Below are 27,996 nucleotides of genomic sequence, written 5' to 3' on the forward strand. Positions count from 1 at the left end.
CCCAATCTGCCACCGAGGCCTCTTAACTCAAAATGACGATCTACACTGTAGAAACTGTTACAAAAACATAAAGAGTATAGGAATCTTAAGTGATATTTAATTATCATTCACTAACTCTTCCCTTCATTATTGAAACATATTTGATATTAGACTGAATTCTTCTGTCGACTTCCTGTAATGCATATATTTCCTAATTTACATTACTATAGAAACTGTAGAAACATAAAGTGTATAGGAACTTCATTGCTATAAAAGAAAAAGATAACATAGAAACACAGCTCAACATCGAAAACTCAAGATTAGACTGAGCACCACAAACTCCACTGACCATAAATTGGAGGTGATATCAGGTGCTCCGAAAGGGTAAGTAGATCCTGCTCCACGTGTGGCATCAGTCGTGTTGATCATGCAAGTACAACCTTGGTAATACGTCTAATTCGGTAATTCACATTTGTGGAAGAGAAGAATAGCAGTTTTATGAAACAGGGTTATTTTTGTCATGTAAAATTCGACAACAGTCACCATTAGTTACAGAAAAGATTACAGCAAAACACTTCTTTTGAACTGATTTATTCTAAGTCTATTATATTCATGATTTATCTTAATATTGTCTCTTACAGGGAAAACTGATCACCAGAACGACCTAAAAGAGAAGTTTCGAATAAAAATGTATCAATAAAAAGAAATATGTTCACTGTTTTAATCTGCTATCAGTTGTTCAAAACTAAAGTCATTAAGAATGCCTTATTGAAATCATTAATTTACAAATTAATTGGTAAGGCCAGGGTAAAAACAATATACTGAGGAAGCGACAGAAGGGTTATAAACTAGTAGGTAACAGGTCAAAATTAAAAAAAATGTTAAAAAAAAGCCATTTAAGGGCAAATAACTTGATTAAAAATTATGCTGTCTGTGCTTTTTTATTTTTATTTGTTGAGATATTGCATTGCTGATCATTTTAGATATTGATCTTGTAGGAGTTATAGGCAAAATGCATATAACTCCTACAAGGGATCAAATGACAATTCCTACCAAGTTGTTTATAAACTTTTTTGGATGAAGATTTTTGCTATTTACCATTTCTCTCTTTCTATCTTGTATCTGCTAAATACACAAAATTGTGTAAAAAAATTATAGCTTTTCATCCTACATAAGCTTCTGTTCAAGTTTAGTACAGATCCAGGATAGTTTAAGAAAGTTATTAAAATTTCAAAACTTTAACCACAGAGTGGTTGAATATTTGTGAACACCGTGAATGTAGAATTGCTATATAAATATCTAAGAAGTTGTCTGATGATTTTGACCATGCAAATTTATTTGAAAATCTTGTTTTGCTGATCATGTTCAGCATATATGTTCTATCTATGTATGATAATTTTTCAGATATAAGGCAAAAATGAAAAAAAAATCAGTAAAATTCATCATTTAAGGTCAAAAACTCCTATACAATGTAGCAGTCCTCAGACATTTTAGAAGTGAAAAAGGTAGATCCCAACACTGAATATTCCTGACTAATTCAGATTTTCCATGTTGGATGGCAATCATATATATTTCTTAGAAAGGTACCCTTATGATGATTGCAGTCATGTTTGGTAAATTTTAGTCAATGATGAGAAAAGCTTTTAAATTAGTCTTTTAGGCCAGGTGAGCTTAAAAGGGATAAAAATCATTGTTCAAGACCAATCACTCCTTAAAGGAGTTCATCAGTGATTTTAACCTCCATATTTGTAGATCTTATTGGTCTGGTCAATTTTACCATAAGATGTTTTGCTTTATCTATAATTGTTTGAGATAATAACCAAAAATTGTAAATTTGATAAAAATTTAATATTTCAGGAGCATTAATTCTGAATTGGTATGTCTGATTTTTATGAAAATTTCCACAAGAGATAGATATTGTCCTGTGCAACAGTTTTACCTTTGTCAATTTGCCCTTACTGCTTTAGTTTCTTATCAACTTTTTTATATAAAATAAATTTATCTTCATCATGTGGTCTCTTGTAGAAATCTGTCTCATTAGCAATCATACCACATATTCTTATTTCTACACTAAGGACAAAAGATCATTCTTCTAAGAATTTATTGATTAAATATATTTTTTTCTCATGAAATAAATGTATTTGCTATGAGTCGTCATCATCTTTACAAAGTTTTTGTGTCCAGTCATATGGTTTCCATTTCTCAGCAAACTGTAAAACTTTCTTTCTCTGATCGTCAAAGTTTTCCTTTGTGGGTTTTCTCCATAACTGGGGTTCAGCATCTAACATCCCTCCTAATATTTCCTGTAATCATTAAATATTAATAGATCATGTTAATAAACATGATACAACATACAGGTAGGCAGTAGTCTGTAGAGTAGAAATTCAAAAAGGTACATGTAGTGATGATGGACTTGATGGTTGACTGGTCCAGTCTCGTTAAAAAATGGAAAGATATAGGATGGATGACTATAATATAAGAAAAAAGGTATGGTATGATTGCCAATGAGACAACTATCCATAAAAGACCAAAATGACACAAACATTTACAACTATAGGTCACCATACAGCCTTTAACGATAAGCAAAGCCATAAGACCATCTTCATTTAAAGAAAAAAAACAGAAGATACATGTAATACTTCTTAGACCAACAAGTGTTGTTGTATGCATTATCATGCTAAGAATTAGCTGCAGAACAGTTGCTCTTAGGGCCTTATGTTATTTTTTTACTATTTGCGGACCATAGAGCTACAGATTTTTCCTATTTCAAAATGTTCGGAATTGCGACCCAGGTTCAGGTCGCACTTATTAGTACAAAATAGGCAGAGAATGTATACAAATGGAAATAATTAGATAATAGTGTAAAGGAAATTAATATTCAAACATAAATAGGTACGTCATATCCTAGAAAAATATCTGACGAAACGAACTATATATATTGACAAGCTTTGCATTGATTTATATAAACAATAAATTTTTGGGAAATAAGTGGGACCTGAACCTGGGTCGCAATTCCGAACGTTTTGAAATAGGAAAAATCCGTAGCTCTATGGTCCGCAAATAGTCAAAAAATAACATAAGGACCTAAAAGCTACAGTTCTGCAGCTAGCTAAGCATAAGCCACTAACTATTTAAAGAATTCTAAACCGGAAGAAGTGGTCTGAAAGGTTTAAAACTTAATCTGATGTTTCATATTACATGTATCTACTGATCAAGTATAATAATAATAGTATTTTTTAAAGCAATACAGGTTACAGAGTTTACATATGCAAATATAATAGCAAAATTGATTAATTATGTATTTGTTTTTCAATTATAAACAGTTTGAATCATTGAATCATTGGCAGAGAATATGAATAATGAAATATGAGAATTATATACAGATTTTACCACTACATCAAGTGTGATACCATATTTATTTTCTCAAAATAGTTAAATTTTCATGCGTCAGACTGGCTGAGCATTTTAAATATTTAGATTTAACTGTCAAGAGTGGAAGAATATTGTATTGTACAAGATTTTGTGGTAGCATCTGTTTCTCTAATGATTTACAAAAGATATACAGACATTTTTTCATATTTTTTTCTGAATGATCAACAAAGAGATGTATTCTTTCTATGTGACATATTTTATCATTATGTGCTGTACTTTCTTTTTGAATTTTCCTCAGAGCTTGGTATTTTTGTTATCTTACATTTTTAAAACCAAATCACTTACCCTTCCAAAATAATAAGGAAATGTTTGTTCATCTTCAATAACATGGGCAAATCCTCCTTCATTTCCAAAGTCTACACAGAAGTACGGGAAACCTTTTGGTATCTGGAGAAAAAAAAAATGTTTTCTTTCTGTTTATAATTTGTTAAGTATTAAAATAAGAATGTTCAGGTGAAAGAGCTTGACTCAAGAATTTTCACTTAAGTTCAATCTTAGTAGTTTTTGGTTAAACAGAATTTTTATGATAATTATAATTACCTTTCCATCAGACTGGAATAGAATTGTTTACTTACAAGTCCATTAAAGAGACACATGTATGGTTTAAGGGCATACCATACAGTTTTGGTCCCATATTCACATTTTGATAAAAATTTCCATATAGACTATTTTTCACCTGGTTAAATCAAATATGATATAAAAAATATACCTTAATGTGCTACTTTTTTTTAGTAAAATGAGGTCAAGTTTTGAATATTTGCTCAAAATTTGGATTTGTGGCCATATTTTCCCTTTTGAAAGAAAGACATAACTTTTTTTGTAAGTATTCTAAAAATTTATACATTTTTTATTCAGAAATAACTCATATTTATCAAAGGTTCATGAATGTAGAAAAAACATCATATTTTGCTGTATATTTATCAAATTTACAAAGAACTCACTATTTAAGTTTTCATAAAAATTGGCACACATAATCGTCTCGCATAATCAAACCAAATGGCATTTTAAAAAGAGGGGTCCATGAACTTGTTTTCAAGTTAAATAAGTTTGAATGATACAAAACTGAATCTTTTCCCGATAAGTCACAGTTCGACGTCGTGAAAATAACAATTTACATTAGCAACATCATTACCTCCCCTGTAACTGTATCTTATGCCCTTGAGCTGTAGCAATGTAATTTTAACTGTTGTATACAATACTCTGATATACTTACTGCTTTTCGAACATTTCTCCCTCTAAGATCCACCAACTTTTTATTATCAGACCATTCATATTCAGCTTCCTGAATAGCTTTCTGGAAAAAAAGTTTGGCGTTCATTATCACTGAACTAGTATATATTTGTTTAGGGTCCAGCTGAAGGACGCCTCCGGGTGCGGGAATATCTCGTTACATTGAAGACCTGTTGGTGACCTTCTGCTGTTGTTTTTTTCTTAGGTCGGGTTGTTGTCTCTTTGACACATTCCCCATTTCCATTGTCAATTTTAAGTACTGCTGGAATAATTGAATCCCTATTCAAATACATCACTATTGTATCATATGAAATTGGTAACAATAAACCAGGTTTCTTACAAGTGATTTATTTGTATACAATAGTGTGTATGCTTATGCATGCTTACATTTATTGTAATAAATTGTGCTCTAAATCATGATTAAGAGATCCAAGTTTCAGATTGCAAAACAGTTGAATGGTCAATATGGACTTATTGTGAGATCGTCTAATGGTCAATACGGACTTATTGCCAGATCCTCTCATTCACCAACAAAATTCTGACTTTATATTATATCGGCCAATGATAATTGAACAAAATATATTGTCAATGGATCAACTTGTCAGAGATCTGTTGACTAGGGTCATTGACATTTGTTATCATTTTAAAAGCTAACCGCACAAGAATAATTAAAAACATTTCTTTTGTAAAAGAAAATGATTTGTAAACAACTTTGCATTTAGATTCTATGTGACAATTGTATTCAAGATAAATTAATGTCTCAAGCAGTCATTATGAAACTCATTCCATGCTTAATTGTTCCTTTTTAGATGTGTTTGGCAGGTTTGTTGTCCAAGAAGCCCTTATTTGCAAATAACTCCTTGAAGATATTTTGAGAATACCAAGGCAAGCTGCATGCAATGTCAACCAGGTTTGAAGATAAAGCGTATCCTACATACCTTAAAATATATAGGTGCCATATCACCTGTTTCTTTTGGTAAAGGCACACATTCTATAAACATATGAGGGTGCTGCTTTAATCTCATACTAGTCTCCATGAATACAATATCTTCATCTTCTTCTAAAAACATCTTTACTAAAGTCTTTCTAAATGTCTGCAAAGAAAAAGCATGGAAAAACTCCTTTGAGGCAAAACTGTTTTATAATATGACTTGACATTTTGCTCACATGATTCCAAGTTTTCAAATAATTTGATACTAGTTCAACTGCTGTTGTTTTCCAACCCTTTTGTGAACCATGACAATTTTAAATGTTTGTTTTTACATCATGTATTTGAAAACAGCTACCTGATACATATACTGATCTGAGTTCAAATGTATGAAAACTATATAAGGGCCATGAACTATCCCAATAACAAACAAACCTGCATTTCCTCCCACACATCTTCATCTATAGCTGTACAAGAAGGCGAGTGATGCATTGGAACTATCAAACAATGGCCTTCTGTTAATGACTTGTAATTAGGTAAACTTAAGTACGACTAGAAAACAGAAATAGTTCAATTATTATTAATCTGGTACATTGTACATGTATAATTGTTTCATATAAAAACAGAAATAATTCTTTTTTTATAATATTTCAAAAATGCATATGTGCAGAATAAAAGTGTTTATTCTTTAAGTATTTATTTTACCCCAGACATTTGTCAGACTTGACATTTCTCTGAAAAAGTGTAGATAAAGTTCAAGAATAAAACATTTTATCAATTTCTTTTAAAAAGTGTATGTAAGTATCAACTGAAGTATTGTTTGATATATATATTAACCTTTGTTCCAATAGCTATAATAAGATGTTTTGGCACATTTCCAAAGCAGAAATGACATCTTTCTAAAGCTCCAGCCATCTTCTTGTGATCTGTAATTAAAACAAATATGACAACTTGAATTCTTTTGACTAATAAACTATATAAAGATGGATGTCTCAATACACTTTGTTCAATTCCAAATAAAATTAAGAAATGTTTAAAATTTTCATGTTTTTGCTCTCTATTTGAGGTTACATGTTCATTTTGGGTATTTTTGAATGGTCTCTAAGTAACCAAAATATGAGTGTTGTCAAAATATACTAATTTGGTGCATTTTACAGTAAAATCTGATTTAAAAGACCAGCTCAAGAGAGAAAGCAAAAGTGGTCTCTCAATACAGGTGGTGTTTGATTCAATGGTGGAAGTACAGTAGATACCAAATTATCTGGTTTGAAGACAATACATTTCATCAATAATACATTTTGTGGTTTTGTAAAACAATCTGCATTCAAACCTATGGAAATATGTAATTTGTTAAACATCAAAACTCATGGTTTGACAATACCAACTAAATCAATGGAAATTGGTTTGCCACAAATAATAATTCGTCTATAGTAAAGATTTGTTCTTTGCTTGTTTTATGTCTTGTTTTATATTTGCAACTGTATTAAATGCAATATTTTTTTATAACTAATTTCATTCAAAACAACATTTGAACTAGAAAATAATGAATAATTAACTTAACGTAAAAAAACAACCAATTGAATTCATTGAAATCTACAATTGGTAGCCTAAAGAACCTTGCTTTCAGTTATGCATACTACAAAAAGATGTGGAAGGTGTACAATTCAAAATTTTAAGGCATAATTGTTTAAAGAACCTTCAGTGAAACCAATTATTTACTTTTAGGAAATGTGCGCAATTATTTAATAAAGTCACACTGCTGTAGGCCATGGTGGACTGCATTTAACATACAATGACCTGAAAAATCGCTATGCCAACATAAGCTGTGAATCAATAGTTCTGAAAGTCTGTGATCACTGTCCTCTAAAGAAAAACATGTTTGCAGAGGATTTTTTTAATATTTCTATTGCGGTTTAGGACATGTGTTTTAATAATAGAAACATATTTTCATTTTCAAATTTTGTACAAGTTAAAACCATTTTTAAGCAATATTTTGTTTATGTATTAACATGTACGATCGAGGTACTTTTGTACATATTATAACTTGTATTTTTGCATTGTACAAATTATAACCTGTACACAATTTTTGTACATGTTATAATCTGTACAAAATCGCAACTTGTACACAACATATATATCCATGAAGCCATGCACATATTCACTTATTTGTAAAAGTTAAAAACTGAACTAACAATAAAATATTAGCCTTATCACTTTTAAATAGCTAAAACCATCTGACAGACTTATTTATATTGAAATCATTACCATATATAGCTTGTGATCTTTCTTTCATCTCTGATATATTTATGGATTGTTTTTTAGCAGCTCTGTCCAGGAATACATCATCAATCTGGTAGTCATCATCTGTTTTATCTATCGACTATAAAACAAATATGTATAAAAGTGATATGTGGCAAATATTATATGCATTCTATTTGAAAAAGGCTGTTCTAGAAAATATTCTCTCAGGCTTTGGAATTCTGAATAAATGTTTACAAAAGGATTGTTCTACAATATAATCAGCATGAAATACATGGTAACAACTACAGATCTTAAATTTAAATAACTTTTAAAGAATTTTACAAAGATTTTTCATAATTAAGAGATAGATAACCCCATAAGCAAATTTTGAATTTTTCAAACTCATTTTTCTGTATTTCACCAACAAATGTACTATTTATTACACTTACAATACAAATATGACTGATGGAAATACCAGACCATAATGCATTTGTTTAGAAATATGACTGTTCAGCCCTTTTGTCTTCTGAATTTTTAAAGCCTTAGATAAAAATCTTATTCAAATATCATTGCTACAATGTCTTGCATTCTGTGACGTCTGTTGCCAGCATGATTTATACGAAATAGTTATTATCATTTTTTTTCGTATAATAAATATAATATATATCAGATGATCAAAACAATATGAACCTCAGTGGCCAATCATAAGTGTGATATTATGACTTCTGTTTTTTTTTTTTTTTTAAAGGTTTATCATTTTAGTAAGAAATGTTTACGATAATCTCACCCTCTGTGCCAGTCTGGCAAACATCTTGCTATCATCTTCAGCTGTACCCAACTTTTCTCTCTCAACCTATAAACATTTCAAATAAATTCAGTTGATAAATAAAAAATTTGTAAGGGTTCCGCGGAACCCAGTGTCTCGCCTATTTTTGCTGTAAATCGCAGGCTCAACAACAATGAGGAAAAAAATCAATAAAAATATTCCTCTTGTTACTATTTTATGATTGTAAGAAAATCTAAGTCCATTTAAAAGTAAATTACAGAAAAAACGGAGTAATCTTTTTACAAACTTTACTTCTGGATACAATCTTATGATCATAAATAAGCTTCTGTCCAAGTTTGGTACAAACCCAGGATAGTTTAAGAAAGTTATTAAAATTTTAAAAACTTTAACCACAGAGTGAATGTAATGGTTCCCCGCAGAAAAACTAAGTCCATTTAGAAGTAAAATATGGAAAAAATGGATTTATTTATTTAAAAAATTTACTTCTGGATACTATATTATGATCATAAACAAGCTTCTGTCCAAGTTTGGTACAAACCCAGGATAGTTTAAGAAAGTTATTAAAATTCTAAAAACTTTAACCACAGAATGAATGTAATGTTTCCCTGCAGAAAAATCTAAGTCCATTTATAAGTAAAATACGGAAAAAATGGAATTTTATTTTTACAAAATTTACTTCTGGATACTATCTTTTGATCATAAACAAGCTTCTGTCAAAGTTTGGTAGAAATCCAGTATGGTTTAAGAAAGTTATTAAAATTTCAAAAACTTTAACCACAGAGTGATTATTTGTTGACGCCGCCGACGACGCTGACGCCGACAGAATGTAGGATCGCTTAGTCTCGCTTTTTCGACTAAAGTCGAAGGCTCGACAAAAATTAAGGAAAAAAAGAAAAGAAGAAAAAGACATATGACTGCCATAGGAAAATATCTTATTGGTGTTCTTGTTTTTTTTGTATTACATTCGTCATTTTGGGGCATTTTATAGTTCACTATGAGGTATGGGTTCTACTCATTGCTATAGCCTGAACAACGACCTATAGTTGTTATTATCTGAGTCATTTGTTCTCTTGTGCAATGTTGTCTCAATGGCAATCAAACCACATCTTCTTATATCTTATTAAGACGTTTTGATTGTCTAAACTATTTATTTGCCTTTGAATTCAATGAAGAAAGCCATTCACTCTTTTGGTATAACAAAAATTTTAAGCAATCTTTTGTCAAGCTTATTTTGGAAATTTTTGATCGCTTTTATAAATAAGATCATATAATTGCATCTGCAGAAATTCTTCACATCCGTATTTATTGACGGTTGAACAAAACTACAAATTTGCCCCAAAGTGGGTCATCAGGTGCAAAAAGCGTCAATTTTGACGATTTTCATCCCTTTTCTTGACCCAGAAGACCCATGGTTGCTGGTTAAGGTATCCAGTTGTAGCCTGCGTGTAGAGTGGACCCTAGTGAACAAATTGACCCCAACAGTTGTTAGGTCTGAGTGAATCTGATCTTGGTTCAGCAGTCTACAGAAGGTTATTTGGACCCAAAATACCGAATTTCACATTTTTCGCCGATTTTTGACTTCGAATGGACCCAAAACCGGAAGTAGTTGTTTCCTATGCATATTTCAATAATAATAATGATCAGTAGTTATATGGCCGTGGGTTTGCACTATCTTTGCCAGTTTTATGCCTCTGAACTTCTTGTGTAAGATACAGATGTGAAGCCTACCCCTCCAGAAGACAGAGTTTTAGCCAATTTCAATTTTCCAAGTCCGTTTTTGTGCTCGAAATGCTACTTATACACGAGAAACCTGAATATGGATAGCCTCAGGTTGAGGGAACATGCATAACTTTTAAAATAAGTATCATAAAGTGGACTTCTAAAAGTATGGAACGCCATTGGAGCCAAACAACGGTTATTAGGGTCCGCCCGTCAAATGACGGTCACCGCATGGTAAGGGTTAAAATCCAGAGAATGAAATTAATTGGCCTAATATAACATCATTCACCACATTGTTTACAGAAATCACATAAAGATATGAAACTTACCAAACTCTTCAAATCAAACTTGTCATCATCATCAAAATACTGTTTTCTCTCTCCTATTCCACCATGGGTATCAACCTGGCAAAGAAACATTATCATACAAAATCTAAATTTCAATTAAAAAAATTGACAATAAATATTTATAACGCTAAATATATCTTCTTGTATAAATGACAGTGCATCATAAGCCTCTAAAGGCTGGTTGGTATTAATATACATGTTTATCATATACTTAGACTAAATAACATATGATTCTTACTGAATGATATTAGCATTTAATTAACGTAAATTCCATATTTTTTTAATTGGTGCTTTATAATAGCGGGCTGATATGGAAAGTTTAACACATTCTTCGATTGTTATCACATGCCTTTCCGTAATATTATCGCATGGCATTCCGGTGATACTCAGCAAATTCCGGAAAAAACACCTCAATGCTACGTTTTCAGTGAAAAACATTACAAAGTAATTTAGATACTGCAAAGTATATTGTGTAAAATCATCAAAAAAAAAAGAAAAAAAAAGAAAGAAACAAATTATTAAATAAATGTTTTTTTAAAAGTTTCAAACATAATTTAGAAAATTACTTTAAAAAATTGACTTTTCGAAACAGTGTTCATTATGTATATTGTTGTATAACTTTTTTTGTCTGTTTGTACATATTTAGATATTTTTCTCTTTTGTTTGGGTACAATGTATACGATAGGAAGATTTCATTTCGAATGTACTAAATTTGGGGTCCGACATTCGTGAATGTTTCACTCTTTGAACTTCTATTTTAGAACCATGTAAAAGAATCAATATATGAATCTGTTATTTTTCTCCATTGTTGAAGCATAAGGTAAAAAGATCATAACATGTAATTTTTCATATCGCATGTATTATCAGCCCTCGGTCAATATCAGCCATCGAGCCATGCGGCTCTTGGGCTGATACTACATGCGATATGAAAAATGCCATGTAATAATCTGATATTATTGACTGCTTATGTTTAGAATTGTAATATTGTTTTTCATGTATATGTACCAAGTTGTACTTTAAAATAAAATAAAATTGAGAATGGTAATGGGGAATGTGTCAAAGAGACAAAAACCTGACCATAGAAAAAACAACAGCAGAAGCAAATATATATCTATCTTTCTATATGATCAAGATAGAGGCCCAGGGTAATATTCAATTCATTGATTTCAATTAGAGCTTTAATCAAAACCAATTCATATAAAAATAATAAATTCTTGTCAATTTATAAAAAATGGAGTTGTCGTTGATGCCAAAAAATTATGCCTTAAAGATATTAGATACTTTTATGAGAATAAAACAGCTCCAAATAGTCAGTTGAAGTGGAATTTACATTTTGGGAAGGAACTACCATGGGATTACATTTGGGAAACTTTGAATAACAATTTAGCTAACAGGAAAATTAAACAATTTCAATGGAAGTTACTACATAATATAATTTATACTGAAGAAAAATTACAAAAAATGAATCGCTCAAACGGGAAGTGTCACTTTTGCAATGAAAAAGAATCACTATTTCATCTTTTTATTTATTGTAAACTGGTGGAACACGTTTGGCTGGAAATTTTTGAGAAAATAAGGGAATTTTGTTCAAAATTAAATATCCAAAAATTACAAAAATCGGAAATAAGTATAATTTTTGGGGTCATTAATGCAGATGCATCTTATACCCAAATTTTAGATACGGTGCTTATAATCATGAAATGGGTTATCTGGAAAACTAGAAATATCGCAAAATATCAAAAGAAAGGGATAAGTAAAGCGATGATTTTAAATATGATAAAACATGAAATGCAGTTTTTGCACAAATATCTTAAAACGAATACGAAGATAGAAGCCTTTTCCACTATGTGTGACATTTTTTGTATATAAATATATATTTTGCGTGGTCAGGTCAGTGTAATGACCTCTTTGATACTGATTGAACAATAATATGTACACTGCTCTCAACTCCCTACATGTAATTTCTGTTGTGTATGTATTCATGTATATCTTCTAATTGTAACAAGACATGATGTATCATATTATAAACAAATATTTACTCACCATATCTTTGAAATTAATCCTTATTGGGAATCAAAATCATTAATCCATTTTATTTATGAATGAACTACACATCCCTTTAACAAATCGCACGTGGTAAATGATCACTCGACCAGAAATTTAATGTAATTGAAATTAACATAACAAAAGACGTGATGTACGATAAAAATGAAACTGCTTAATAAATACAGATAGCCTTTGTGAGAAATACATAATGATAAAAACATACTTTATTCAAATAATTATATATGGTGAGAGGTATAGATATATAGATCGATAAGGACTACATGTACAGGTACATTTGTACAAGGATAGATAATATTTATAAAGGTGGATGTTAATAATTTATAGTGGGAGTTTTTTTTTCTCATTTGCTTTTTCCCCGACAAATGAGTCTGTAAAAATGGGGCCCCCTTAGTTGTTCCCTGGGCAACTGAGGGTTGATGTAACAGGTGATTATTAATAAAATATGTTAAATATTAAAAAAAAAAAAAAAAAAAAAAAAAAAAAAAAAAAAAAAAAAAAAAAAAAAAAAAAAAACCAATTCATATAAACATCTACACATAGTAAGCAGTAAACTTTCATCCCATTCTAATAAATGAAGGAGATTTATCATAGACAAAATTTTGATGTACAAATGTATACCCGTATCTGTTTTCATTGGAAGTGACATATCTTATATAAATTTCAATGGAACTAGAATACATTTGACTAGTTAGAAAGTAAAAATATAATATAAAGGTATTTCCATGGTAAAATAGAGAATGCATTTGACCAGTTGTAAAATAATAATAATATAATTTCCACAGTAAAACCAACCTTTTGTTTCTTTCTCCTTCGTTTACCACTAGGTTTACCGTCTGTTAACATCTCAGGTAAAGGCATGATACGTCCTCGTTTATCTGTTCTTGTAAGGACAACAACATTATCTTCATCACCTTGACCTTCATTTCTGTCACCAGATGGAGCCTCAGTCACATTTCTTTCCTTTAACTCTCTTGCTTGATCTAATTCTGCTTTTAGTTTAGTAGCTTGGTCCTAATAAAGAGTTATTTTTCATAAGTTATATCTTTGAAATATTTTTGTTCATTGCATAAGCTTTAGTTTTTTTCTTTTGATTTCAATTTAATCATTTGCATTTATCATGTTTATTTTTGTCTTTCATAAATTAACTCTGTCTAACAGACAGATAGACTTTGACAAATTTGTATTTCAACCAAATATATTTATTCTTTTACACAAAATTAGTGAGAAAAGAAATAAAATTCTTTTTATCAATCTCTGCATCATGAAAATATGGTTTTAAGAACAATAGACATAGACAAACTAATACTTCATTACATATGGCATTTGTACACAAGGTACAAAGCAGCCATTAATCCTCTGAAATGATTTGTTTTATACAAATAGCTTTAACCATTGTAAAATTTAAATCATAAAGGATTTCAGTTCAATTGTTGTGAAATGTTTTAGGATTTAAAAGGAAGCATTCTTTTTATACATCTGATGGTACAATGGTTTTGCCCTTTAAATGAATGTTGAATTAAAGTGTTTACAAAAATAACTTTAATTATCCCTAAGGAAAAAAAATGCCAGTAATCTTACCATATCTCCCATCAGCTCTGCTCTAACAATTTTCGCCCCCAGCTGATTCATTTCTTGTTCTGTAAGAAGTTTTACAGGGGGAGCTTTAGGTGTGTCCTCTTCAGACTCTTCTTCTTCTGATGAACTACTACTGCTGCTACTACTGGTACCTAAAAAAACATGTACATTGCTACTACTGGTACCTAAAAAAACATGTACATTGCTACTACTGGTACCTAAAAAAACATGTACATTGCTACTACTGGTACCTAAACAAACATGTACATTACTACTACTGGTACCTAAACAAACATGTACATTGCTATTACTGGTACCTAAAAAAACATGTACATTGCTACTACTGGTACATAAAAAACATGTACATTGCTACTACTGGTACCTAAAAAACATGTACATTGCTACTACTGGTACCTAAAAAACATATACATTGCTACTAATGGTACCTAAAAAACAAGTGCATTGCTACTACTGGTACCTAAAAAAACATGTACATTGCTACTACTGGTACCTAAAAAACATATACATTGCTACTACTGGTACCTAAAAAACATGTACATTGCTACTACTGGTACCTAAAAAACATGTACATTGCTACTACTGGTACCTAAAAAACATGTACATTTATTGTGTGTGTACAAATGCATATATATCAAAGACAGGTAATCAAATGCCACAGAGTTGAATTGCAACATTGTTTTCTGTATAAATCATAAAGACATTTTTGTTTTTAAACTCAGTGTGACATTCAAATTCAACTGTCTATATATATATATATAGGTAAAAAATTTATAGAAAATTTGTCTAAAGCATTACATTTGAGATAGAATAGTTTTAAGTTGATTTTTTTTTATCAATTTTACACTGGTTATTAATTTAGTATTGTATTGATTGGAAGAAATTTGTTAAGTATTATTTCAAGTTTTGGGAAACCTATATGTATATATCAATAAAAATACTTCTCCACTCTAGACTAGATATGGCCAAAAACAGTCCCAGTTATGCCACTCATTGCCTTAAAAAGTCCTGAGTGAGAACCTTGCATCAAAGTAGTACTAATTGACAATTATTAGAATTAAATTTGCAGAATAATTGGTGCAATATAACATTATAGTTTTCCCGGCCACTCACTCAACAATGGAACAGAAGTGACAATGCCCCAAAACGCATGAATAATGTTCACTACAACCAGAGTTTTTGACGGAAGTGCATTGAACTTGAAAGTTGTCTATAAACACAGTCATAGCAACCATAACTCACTTGGTGGTGTTGGCTCCTTTCTTTTTCTTTCTTCTTTCTTTTCATCTCTGTATTTCTCCACTTTAACAAATTCCTTCTTCTTCCATGCAGGTATTTCTGACTTTTTAGATGAATACCTGTCTCTTCTGTCATTCCTTTTCTCCATCTCATCATCTGAACCACCAGGTCTTACAAATCTATTTTTAGAATTTTCTGATTTTTTATCAGCACTTTCTTCATTGTCACTTTCTGGTCTTTTAAATCTACTTGATAAAGATTTTTTGTTTGACTCCAAATCATGTTTAGATTTAGGAGAACGTGATCTTGACCTCCTTCTTTTATCCTGTTTTGGTGACCTAGACCTATCTCTTCTTGAATAACTTTGATATGGAGATCTACTTCTATAATCCTGTCTTCTATTAGGTGATCTTGACCTTGACCTACCAGGCTTCATGAACTTTCTATTTTTAGGTGATCTTGATCTTGATCTAGAAGGCCTTTTAAGTCTTTTAACATTAGGAGACTGTGACCTTTTCGTCCTTTCCTTTGACCTTGATCTTTTGTCTCTGTCGTTTGATCTGTCTCTTCTTCCCTCCCTAGATCTTGACCTTGAATGCCTTCTGTATCTTTCTCTTGACAGACTCCTTTCCCTTCTAGAGGACGTATACTGCCTTTGGGAGTTATCTTCATTATCATCATTGGGTCTCCTAAATTTCCTGTCATTTCTACCTTCATCTTGCTGTTTCATAAACTTTTTGTGTGACTTTTCTGCATCAGATAACATTTTCTCCAGCTTTTTTAGAGACTGTGGAGAGAAAATATAAGGTTAGGTGAGTTATTTTTAGAGAACAATTTTCATTCATAAATTTGCAGAATAATGTTATATCAATACAATTAAAGGTTGTTCAGTTTAGTTAAAATCTTTGAAGGCTTCAGAGTAGGTTTGAAAATTAGTACACACTAATTGGTAACAATATCTCATAGCAACACCCCATGATAATTCCTAATAACTTTTTTTTTATATCAATTACCATTGAGAAACACAAGAAAGGACTGTCACTATGACAGCTATCTTAAAAAAAAAAAAAAATCTGTTAGTTTACAGCATCTATTATATTCTATAACCATATTCAGTGTATGCCCTGTTTATACATGTTATATCACCATTCTAAGTATATGTAGTCTACTTCTATGAAATTTTAAATAAATCTTCAAAGTTTAGGAGTCTTACGTAATAATACTGTTTTTTTTTTTTATTAGAGTGGGGTGCTCATTTTTGCCATAACTTTCCATTTTTTCTGCAGTTTATTATTGTTCATGTTTTTATGTTTTTGAAGTAAACTGATATTTCTATATGAAGATAACATCAAAAGCGAAATATTCTTAGCTTAAAAACGTGTTTCTTTTGAAAAATCATATGAAAAGTTAGATTAACAAATCATTTTTCAGTCCTTTACGGTAAGAGTCGAAATTTTGTTTAAGTTTAAAAAATTATCATATTTGTTATAAAAATATAATTTTCCGGCATATTTCTTCCATTTCAGCCACCCTTTGAAGTTTTCATAACCTCAAAATCACTAAATGGTGAAATTGTGTTCCCGGCAAATATATGCCCCCCACTCTAAGAAAAAAAGAATATGTTTTACTTACACCATATTTTTCAGTAGCCACATCGTCTAGTGTTCTTCCTTCTTCTTTAGCCTGTTCTACACATCTTTGATAAGCTTTCTTCATCCAACTAAGTCCTCCATCCCCTATACCTACAGAAATACTGGATTTTGGTTTCATTTCCGGTAAGCCGGTGCCACCATCTTTCCAGTATGGGTTAAGTTCCAGTTCATGTAGACCAGGCTGTTAAATAAATAAATGAATGAAATATATATTTGTGGGAGGTACATTTACAAATCTAAACCAATACAAAGAAAAGTCTGCTCTAATGGGAAAATTTTGAATGCAAGTCCTACTATTTGTCTGTTGATGCTTAAGAGAATATTTTACTATATTCAACAACTTGATTGATATTTGCCAAAACAGTCGGTTCCAGTTATTTGCATAGCCTATTTGTCAGAATTATGCAAATGATGCAATGAAACAGATCTAGAGTATGCTTAAATCCAAAATGCCAAATTTTGTCAGCAAAGGAAAACACTGAAGAAAGATGAACGTCCATAATCCACTTACAACATTATATGTCTAGTGTCATACATGATATTGTTTTTTTTCACAATAACAATAGAATGACTTTAATTTAGACAAGGATAAATGCTATGAAGCCAGATAGATCTGTTCTTTCGTTATCATGTTTATAGGAGAATGAAATTCCCTTTTCAATTTTCAAAACTTTTTATATTATTTTCATTTATACCAGATGACAGAATACAATTTCAATTGTTTAAACCTGTGTTTTTCAGTACTAGTAATATGTCAAGTATTACCGTATCCAACATATTAGGCTTATCAGCATTTTCTTTCTCTTTTTCTTTTCTTTTCTGTTCAAGGATGTCCTTTTTTGATATTGTTGGAATCAAATCCATAGGACTTTCCATCCAGCTGTCTCTCTGAAATCAGATAAATATGTAGAACTCAAATCTATGGTGAGTATCAGATCTATGGTAAATTCCTAATCTATAGTAAATATGATGTCATAAATGCATACAAAACAAAACATATTTTTTTTCCCTCCAAATACTTGGCAGACTTTGATATTACATCATAATTCTTTGTTACATTTGTATGTGATGCTGTTTTCTTGTGCTTTTTTTTTTATTCCAATGGTATTTTCTTTTAACATAACCATGATAACCAATAGCATTACTGTAAATTCAGAAATTATTGCGATTTTGTCATTTTAGACTTAAATGCAATTTGTATTTCTACCATTTTGAGAAAAATCCTGTTAAATTCATATAAAAAATTTCAAAATGCGAGTTTAAATTATTGCGTTTACAACTCACTCGCATTTTTCGCAATAATAAAAACCTCGCATTAATTTCTGAATTTACAGTATTTAAAAAGAAATTCTTTTGGTTCAAATGAATATAAGGTAAAATTTCAAACTGCTTGTGAGGTTAATTTCTTAAAGGACTTGGTTAAACAGAGGGTCAAATACATGATCCCATGCACAAAGAATGAAATGTTTATTCTTCAGGGGCACATCATTACACCTTTAAAGTCTGTGTTCATAATTCATAAATGGTTATGACAATATGTCAACATTAAAGTTCTTCTGTTTCATTTTTCAGTCGATTTCAAAACAAATTAAAAATGACAACAGCAAGAGGTCGCTAAAATGTAGAATTAAAAAAGACAACAATATAAATGCAATACATGAAAAGCAAAACAAGTTAATCATTACTGCATTTTACCTGTAGTTGAGGTCCTTTAATGACTCCCTTTTCAACATTTTCTGATGACCCACTTGTACTTGTGTTAGCAACAGAACCATCCTTCACAACCCAAACAGGTGTTTCATCTGAATCCTAATAATAAACAAATGTAGAACATGTATAAAAGTTGTTAAATATTCTTCTTGAAAAAATGTCACTATTAAAATTATTTAAACAAGACACTAGCCATTGAACATTTTTTTTGTTGAAGGAATAATATTTTGCAGGTTGTCCTTGAAGTGTCATTTGTCTATAAGACAAAAACACAAATGTATGATGTGTCAGCATGTTTTGTGATGTTAAGCAAAACAAGAATGTATCCCAAATACATGGATGCCCACTCCCTCTTTCATTTTCTATGTTCAGTGGACCGTGAAATTGGGATCAGAACTCTAATTGGCATTACAAAGAGAAAGATCATATCATAGAAACATGTATAAGTTTCAGGTTGATTGGACTTCAACTTCATCCTTGACCAAAAACTTTAACCTGAATCAGGACAGACAAACCAACAAATGTAATGACGCACAGACCAGAAAACATAATGCCCCTCTACTATCTTAGGTGGGGCATAAAAACTTAAGGTATCATCCATACAGTATTGATTTTGCTTTGTGTCTAAGCTTGAAGAGTCTTCTAACTTTTTTCACATTTTTGGCCATTTTTGAGGACTTGAAAGTCATGGTCATATTTTCAAATTATCAATTTTTTCATGATAAAGAACCATTGAGAATTTAACATTACAAATTGAAATTATTTTTCTTACTTAAATTTGCATATTTCTTGGGAATCAACCATTCACTATTATTTCTGGAACAACAATCGCAGAACAAACAACAGCATTAAGGCATCCTCTAACTATATTTAGCTAAAATTAAATGGCTATTACTTAAGATGTATATTGTATCGTAAAACAAAAACCAACCATTCTTTTTTCTAATGTTCTATTACCTCATCAGATGAACTTTCACTTTCAGATTTCTTTTTTTCTTTTTTATGCTTCTTTTTCTTTTTCTTTTCTTTCTTTGCTTTCTTGGACTTTTTACTGAATTCCTTAAATATAAATTAACAAACATTGATGATATGACCATAATGTTGCAATAAATGTGTAAAGATTTTTATTATCATGATTGTGTGAATATAGTTTAAAATACATGTAAGGGAAATATGTTGAGAAGTGTTTCACATTGTGGAGCACATACATGTTAAATGTGTTGAGAAGTGTTTCACATTGTGGAGCACATAAATGTTTAATGTGTGGAGAAGTGTTTCACATTGTGGAGCATGCACACATACATGTTAAATGTGTTGAGAAGTGATTCACATTGTGGAGCATGCACACATACATGTTAAATGTGTTGAGAAGGGATTCACATTGTGGAGCACATAAATGTTAAATGTGTTGAGAAGTGATTCACATTGTGGAGCATGCACACATACATGTTAAATGTGTGGAGAAGTGTTTCACATTGTGGAGCATATCAATGTTAAATTTGTGGAGAAGTGTTTCACATTGTTGAGCACATACATGTTAAATGTGTGGAGAAGTGTTTCACATTGTGGAGCACATACATGTTAAATGTGTTGAGAAGTGTTTCACATTGTGGAGCATATCAATGTTAAATTTGTGGAGAAGTGTTTCACATTGTTGAGCACATAAATGTTAAATGTGTTGAGAAGTGATTCACATTGTGGAGCACATACATGTTAAATGTGTTGAGAAGTGATTCACATTGTGGAGCACATACATGTTAAATGTGTTGAGAAGTGTTTCACATTGTGGAGCACATACATGTTAAATGTGTTGAGAAGTGTTTCACATTGTTGAGCACATACATGTTAAATGTGTTGAGAAGTGTTTCACATTGTGGAGCATATCAATGTTAAATGTGTGGAGAAGTGTTTCACATTGTTGAGCACATACATGTTAAATGTGTGGAGAAGTGTTTCACATTGTGGAGCACATACATGTTAAATGTGTGGAGAAGTGTTTCACATTGTGGAGCACATACATGCTAAATGTGTGGAGAAGTGTTTCACATTGTGTAGCACATACATGCTAAATGTGTGGAGAAGTGTTTCACATTGTGGAGCACATACATGCTAAATATGTAGATAAGTGTTTCACATTGTGGAGCACATACATGCTAAATGTTTTGAGAAGTGTTTCACATTGTGGAGCACATACATGCTAAATATGTAGATAAGTGTTTCACATTGTGGAGCACATAAATGTTTAATGTGTTGAGAAGTGTTTCACATTGTGGAGCACATACATGTTAAATGTGGAGAAGTGTTTCACATTGTGGAGCACATACATGTTAAATGTGGAGAAGTGTTTCACATTGTGGAGCACATACATGTTAAATGTGGAGAAGTGTTTCACATTGTGGAGCACATAAATGTTTAATGTGTTGAGAAGTGTTTCACATTGTGGAGCACATACATGTTAAATGTGGAGAAGTGTTTCACATTGTGGAGCACATACATGTTAAATGTGGAGAAGTGTTTCACATTGTGGAGCACATACATGTTAAATGTGGAGAAGTGTTTCACATTGTGGAGCACATACATGCTAAATGTGTGGAGAAGTGTTTCACATTGTGGAGCACATACATGCTAAATGTGTGGAGAAGTGTTTCACATTGTGGAGCACATACATGCTAAATATGTAGATAAGTGTTTCACATTGTGGAGCATATCAATGTTAAATATATTGAGAAGTGTTTCACATTGTGGAGCACATACATGTTAAACAGTCAGAGATATAACTCTATAGGGTTATTACAGAAAATAACTTGTGTGTGTTATTACAGATAATTCTCCTTAAATTTTCTTAATCTGTAATAACATATGTTTGTTATTTGTAAAATTATTAAATCAATAGTGGACTCTAGGGAACTCTTGAGACTTTGCGCAGAAACTAAATGCATAGCCTTGATAATAAATTATTAAATTGAATTAACACATTTTTGATTAACCATGGTTAATCAATGAGTAAAGGCTATTTAGGAATTAACTTAGCTGTGATAACAAGGCTTAGTTATTAAAGGAATGTAACTTATTATATAAGACACTTGGGAATTACTGAGAAACTTGCGCAGAACCTCATTACATGCTCTGGTCATTATTTCATACAATAAGTTAAAATACATAGTAATTAAGCATGATTTATGTCTGAGCAAATTCTTTGAAGTGATATAGAGAAGCTGTGATAACACTCTTTAGTTATTACAGGCATATTTTTTCTGTAATAACATATAGGTGTACTATTCAAAATTGGAATACTATAAACTGTCACATCTTTAAGTTAAGTAAACATAAAGACAATAGTAGTATCAATAGAACTTGTATAAATTTTAACTAAACTTATGATGTATATTGTCTCTTTGAAACATGTAACATACGTATGTTATCAAAGTTCTTTGATTTTTTAGTCCACAATAACAAATGTATGCTATTTTCCTGTAATAACCCTATAGAGTTATATCCCTGACTGTTAAATGTGTGGAGAAGTGTTTCACATTGTGGAGCATATCAATGTTAAATATATTGAGAAGTGTTTCACATTGTGGAGCACATAAATGTTAAATGTGGAGAAGTGTTTCACATTGTGGAGCACATAAATGTTTAATGTGCGGAGGAGTATTTCACAATGTGGAGCACATACATGCTGCATATGTGGAGAAGTGTTTCACATTGTGGAGAACATACATGTTAAATGTGTGGAGAAGTGTTTCACATTGTGGAGCATGCACACATATATGTTAAATATGTGGAGAAGTGTTTCACATTGTGGAGCACATACATGCTAAATATGTGGAGAAAGTGTTTCACATTAAATCTCAGTGTTTAATTTATGATAAATATATAATCATCAAAGACAGGAATTAACACAAAATTTATTTCTGCTGAGGTATGGAAGAGATATTAATAAGTGGAATTTCAACATAACAATGAACATATCACCATCTATATCATCATATTACCTTTTGTTCCCTTTCTAGTCTCTCGTTTAATGCTGGGAGCATCCATGTATCCTCTCCTCTCAATTTGGCTTGTTCTTTTTTCCATTGCTCTTTTTCATACTCCTTTTTAGCCTGAAAGGAAAGTTTTCCTACATGCATTATACAGCATTTGGGATATATACATTTGTATATCAATGTTAAACTACACACATCAGGGATGGATCCGGGAATTTATGAAGAAGGGCGTATTGCAATTAAAAGTTAAAGGGAATAAATCTCATGAAAATATCCAGTGTTCTCCTTTTTTCACTAAGGTAAGGTGGGTGTTTTGAAAAAAACACTTGCAACCGGTTGATTTTTTTAACATTTTCAACCAGGTTTATTATTTTCAGTTTTACTGTGGGTTGGGGTCACAAATAGAAGGATAAGTATTGTATTCACATTTAATGCAATTGAACCATTCTTCTGCTATCACTGCCAGCCTTTCATTAAATGATTTGACAAATTAGTTTTGTGCATACATGTATATCGGATAGCAGATCATAATTAATGGCTTATGCAGGACTCCCTACTCCTACAAAGTCTGCTAATGCATGGCCTATCGAACCAAGTTTCTGTCCTGTTCTCCGCTTTAAGTGCTGTATTTTTGGCACACAGAACAGTAATATCCTTCTTTGACGATTATCCATTTAAAGTCCTGTTCATATTTATCACCACCCCTCAAATGAGGGTTAATCTCTTAATTTAATGACTATCCCTTTTATGAGGGGTACATTCAAAAAGAAACAGATGACAATGGATGAGGGGTAACCTCTTAATGTAGTGACTATCCCTTTTATAAGGGGTACATTTAAAGAGAAACAAATGAGCACATATTTGTTTCTGGCCTTTTTATCATTATGGACACTCTTGTAGAAAAGTTGTACCAAATAAAACGATTTCCCCCCTTTTAAGGTAATAAATCTAAGTTTTTCTTTTTCTTTTTTTCAACAGTAATATGACCCCTTGCCTGATGGAAAGTCCCTCATTTGAGGGATATCCCTCATTTTGGAATTGTTCCAAACCTGTTTATCTTCGCGATCACCTGTGTGCCGTTTCTGTTGTTTTGATACTTTTTTTTCAATTTCAACAATTTCAATTCAACTATCCGTTTGTAGTTGACTTATATGGCTTAGAATTTTCCTTATCAACATCATCATCTGCCTTTCCATTCCCCCGATTAATAAAAGAAAACATCGAAATTTGACGATCCGCCATTTGTGTCAATGAAAACAAACTGCGAGGTAAGATTAGTATTTAAATTTTTACGGTGCAGAACCGAAAAAAATCTGAAATTTGAAAAAAAAGCCGACCACCTCCTAAAATGGAAAGGTGGTCGGCTTTGAAAAGAAGGTGGTCGGCACACCCGGCTTAAATGCCAAATGGAAAACACTGAATTATCTGTGGACAATTATATCCTAAAAGTTTCCAATTGAACAGGGTTTATCCCTTAAAAACAAGGGGTTATTATGCTATTAAAGAAAAGAAAAAAAATCTTAGCTTTTTCAACTTAAAAGGGAGAAAATTCATTATATATAGAGCAAGTTTTCTGAAAGAGGGTCTACTTATAAATAAAGTCTTATTTTTAATGATAAAGAAGATGTAAGTCCATGTAATACTACATAGATGTATAGTTCTTTGGGAAAAGTTTCTTCAAATAATGGCAGTTGGAATCTCTTTAAAACAACTTGTATATATCTAGGTGCTAAAAGGCTTTAACACTTTTCAAGTTACACATTTTGTTTTGTCTCTACTCTGGCCATGGGAATTTACCTAGTTTAAATGAAGGATTAATTTACAAAAAATGATAAGACTAAATTGACATTTTGTAGGCGTCTATAACTGTAACTTTTTAATTTAGGTTTAATATTTATTGCTTTTAAACAGTTAGGGGAATTACTTAAATGAGTGATTTTTTAAATCACTGATTCAAGTACAATGTAACATTATGTTCATAAAGGTTGAAAGTAAGAGTTGTCTTTCTTTAATAATCACCCATTTGAGTAGTACAAATTTATCATTAGACTAAGTGATTTAATTTTATTGTAGTTTTAAATATAGAATACTAATGATCCAGAGACTAATTATGTTTCTAAACTTATCAGAACCAACATCTGTGTTGTCTAGGATGACAGGTCATGTCAGGTGATGACCTTGTACTGAATCTAGGATAATGACATAAAAATCACTTGTTTAAGCAAGGTTGGCAAAAAAGCGGTCAATACTATTGACCATGCCAGTGGTAAATACCGGTATTTACCAGGAAATACTGGCAAATACTGGCAAATACTGGTTGATTGAAATTTTGAGTGGTCATTACTATAAAAACCACTATCTACTTGATCAATTATTACTACAATTAATAATTAATTTATATCATGTATATAGAAAGTGTTCAAATCATTTTTAATGCTTTCATTTCTAATTCTATTTCAAATTCAAATTTGATTTATGTGTACAATATTATAGCAAAAGATAAAAACTTTTTGTCCCTGCTTCAAATTTCCATTTCCAGCATGAAGAAGGTTTTTATCTCCAGTTAAATAGCTATAGACAGGAAATAATTTATTGTTTAAGGGAGCCTTCATATATCAATTTTATTACTTTCAACCCATGTACTGTCAACTTTTATTGGAGGCTGTTGTTTTAGTAATTAAATTTTCACACTTAGCAATGCCAGGTGATAGGTAAAAAGACCCATGTAACTTCATTTACCTGTAGTTTTATTTACCTATAATTTTAATTACCTGTAAACATACATTTTGAATAAAAATATATTGATTTAAACATGTTGAAATAAAATATGAATTTGTATCTTTTAAAAGTATGCAATATCGTAATTCATAAAAACTAAATTTTAAATCAGTAAGACTAAGTGTTATAAATGAGTAAAACATATCAAATTCATTAATTTTATAAGCTGACACATTTTATTTGACTTTTTATCAAGATTTTACTTTTAATTAATAGTAGAAACAACCATGAAAATTTCAATTGACCAGTATTTGCCAGTATTGACCACTTGGGGAGTATTGTCCGGGGCGGTAAATACCACTGGTAAATACCGAGGGTGGTATTTACCGCCCAACCTTGTGTTTAAGTATCATACCTTAATTTCCTTCCAAAAATCACTTCTTTAAGTATCATTATTATTATAACCCCCACTAATTTCAACACCCTGGAACAGTGAAATTTTTATGGCTAACAGTAGAATTTTATTACATAATCTGAAAGATGAAACCTTGAATTTTACAGGAAAAATACTCCCACTGCTGGGAAAAATCTGTTGAGAAAGTATCAGTTCATTAAGTTAAGCCATTATTGTAGCATTTATTCAATAAAATAGAATTTACAGCTAAATGATAGCATCAAAGGCATAAACTTTGCTACTTAAAAGAAGCAAAGAGTACATTTTTTTTTTCAATTTTACTCATGAAAAGATATTATCTAAACATGCTAAACCTATGTTTAAAATTTTAGTAAAACTACAAAATCACAATTTATGACAAAATCTTAAATAAATTTACTACATTATTTTTTGTTTCAATAAGTCCCCTGACTCTTAAAACACCAAACAAGTTATTGAAGTCATAAATTGTCTTAAATTAAAGGGAGACAAATCTTTGAATCTACAAATTTAGACCTCTATGAGTAAAATGCAGATTTAGACTTATTCATGTCTGAGCTCTGACTGTTGATGTACCTTTATGGGTCATTATAAAAGAGGGACGAAAGATACCAAAGGGACAGTCAAACTCATAAATCGAAAATAAACTGACAGCGCCATGGCTAAAAATGAAAAAGACAAACAATAGTATACATGACACAACATAGAAAACTAATACCCCACCAAAAACTAGGGGTGATCTCAGGTGCTCTGGAAGAGTAAGCAGACTCTGCTCCACATGTGGCACCCATCATATTGCTTATGTGATAATAGTAATGCTTCCCTTAGTAAATGTTGTAGATACTTAGTCAGCCATTATCAGTTGAGTTAAGAAAGTACATCTTAAGCTTAGTCAGTATACACACTGCATTGTAACACAAAGTTCCTGTGTTTGAGTCCCGGTTGAGACAAAGCAATTTTGTACTGAAATTCAAGCTCAACTTCTATGTGGTTACGGCAGTCGGTAATCCCACAACTGCTAATGGCTGACTAATAGTCCAGTCAAACTAAGATGTAACCTCAAACTAATTGCAACAGAAAATGTTTTAGTTCTAATATTTGGTACTATGCCCTTTATATATACAGAAAAAAGTCCCATAAAATCTAATCAGCATTTTAAATTTCCTATGGAAATTTACATTAGGAGGGGAGATAACTCTTGTAAAAATCAGTCATTTTTGGTCAGTTTTTGATTGTTTATCTTGAAATTTATGTGTAGTATGATACTTTGATGGGGTTATAAGTTTGTATTTGACTAAATTATATAATCTTCTGCTCATGAAATGTACAAAACCGAAGTGTTATGGGTAGTTTTTTTTTTTCATACATTTTTTATTAAAGAAAATGCAAATTTGAAGCTTTGTAACCATTTTGAAAAAACATAATGTGAAAAATGTGTTTATATCGGTAAATCATATTTTTTTTCAGCAACTTACTTATCTTAAGAAACTTTGAACCACAAAAAGAAGAATACATGCTTAATTATTTTTATTAAATTTGAGATTATTTACCTTGACATGTTGAAAAATTCAATAAATGGTCAACTATAATAAATTACGAAATCTAGATTATAGCTTGATAAAATATATGAAAACACCTTTACTGCCCTAACTTTAAACAGATTAATACTTTTAGAGAAACCTTGCTTCATTGGCGAGTAAGATTGGGCGACAACTAACAGGCACTTGTTTCTATCCATTGGAAGACCCACAATCAACGTATATTTACAAACAAGTGCCTGTGCGACAACTACATAAACGTGGACCCGCTTTCTACTTGAAATTACTTTGGCAACTAAATAATCCCTGGCTTCTTGTATTTCCTTTCTTTTAGTCTTTTTGTCTGTTGTGCTTTCAAATGCAATAGCACTCATCTTCTCTAACGTAGAGGATT

At 31.1% G+C, this 27,996-nt stretch overlaps 1 protein-coding gene across 1 annotated transcript; it reads right to left on the reverse strand.

Annotated features, from left to right (window-relative positions):
* Positions 1-2,069: 2,069 nt before the first annotated feature.
* On the reverse strand, positions 2,070-27,996 carry LOC134714499 (CWF19-like protein 2). The gene is made up of 18 exons (XM_063575795.1): positions 27,890-27,996; positions 22,920-23,030; positions 19,882-19,983; positions 18,910-19,023; positions 17,980-18,102; positions 17,195-17,395; positions 15,566-16,349; positions 14,309-14,457; positions 13,523-13,741; positions 10,646-10,720; positions 8,598-8,663; positions 7,835-7,949; positions 6,407-6,495; positions 6,005-6,121; positions 5,580-5,735; positions 4,625-4,705; positions 3,697-3,798; positions 2,070-2,282 (listed from the first exon to the last, which is right to left on the reverse strand). The coding sequence occupies exons 1-18, from the start codon at positions 27,974-27,976 to the stop codon at positions 2,124-2,126; spliced, it is 2,850 nt and encodes a 949-aa protein (XP_063431865.1). The 5' UTR covers positions 27,977-27,996; the 3' UTR covers positions 2,070-2,123.

Source organism: Mytilus trossulus, chromosome 4 (genome assembly GCF_036588685.1).
Source record: "Mytilus trossulus isolate FHL-02 chromosome 4, PNRI_Mtr1.1.1.hap1, whole genome shotgun sequence".
NCBI classification, from domain to species: domain Eukaryota; kingdom Metazoa; phylum Mollusca; class Bivalvia; order Mytilida; family Mytilidae; genus Mytilus; species Mytilus trossulus.

What these genes read in the sequence shown, in the direction of transcription:
- LOC134714499 (XM_063575795.1), bottom strand. Translation starts at nt 27,976, where the DNA reads ATGAGTGCTATTGCATTTGAAAGCACAACAGACAAAAAGACTAAAAGA. An exon ending in GTGAAAGTTCATCTGATGAG is followed by an intron (nt 19,024 to 19,881) that starts GTAATAGAACAT and finishes GTTTATTATTAG; the next exon opens with GATTCAGATGAAACACCTGT. An exon ending in TGGCACCTATATATTTTAAG is followed by an intron (nt 4,706 to 5,579) that starts GTATGTAGGATA and finishes CTTTTTTTCCAG; the next exon opens with AAAGCTATTCAGGAAGCTGA.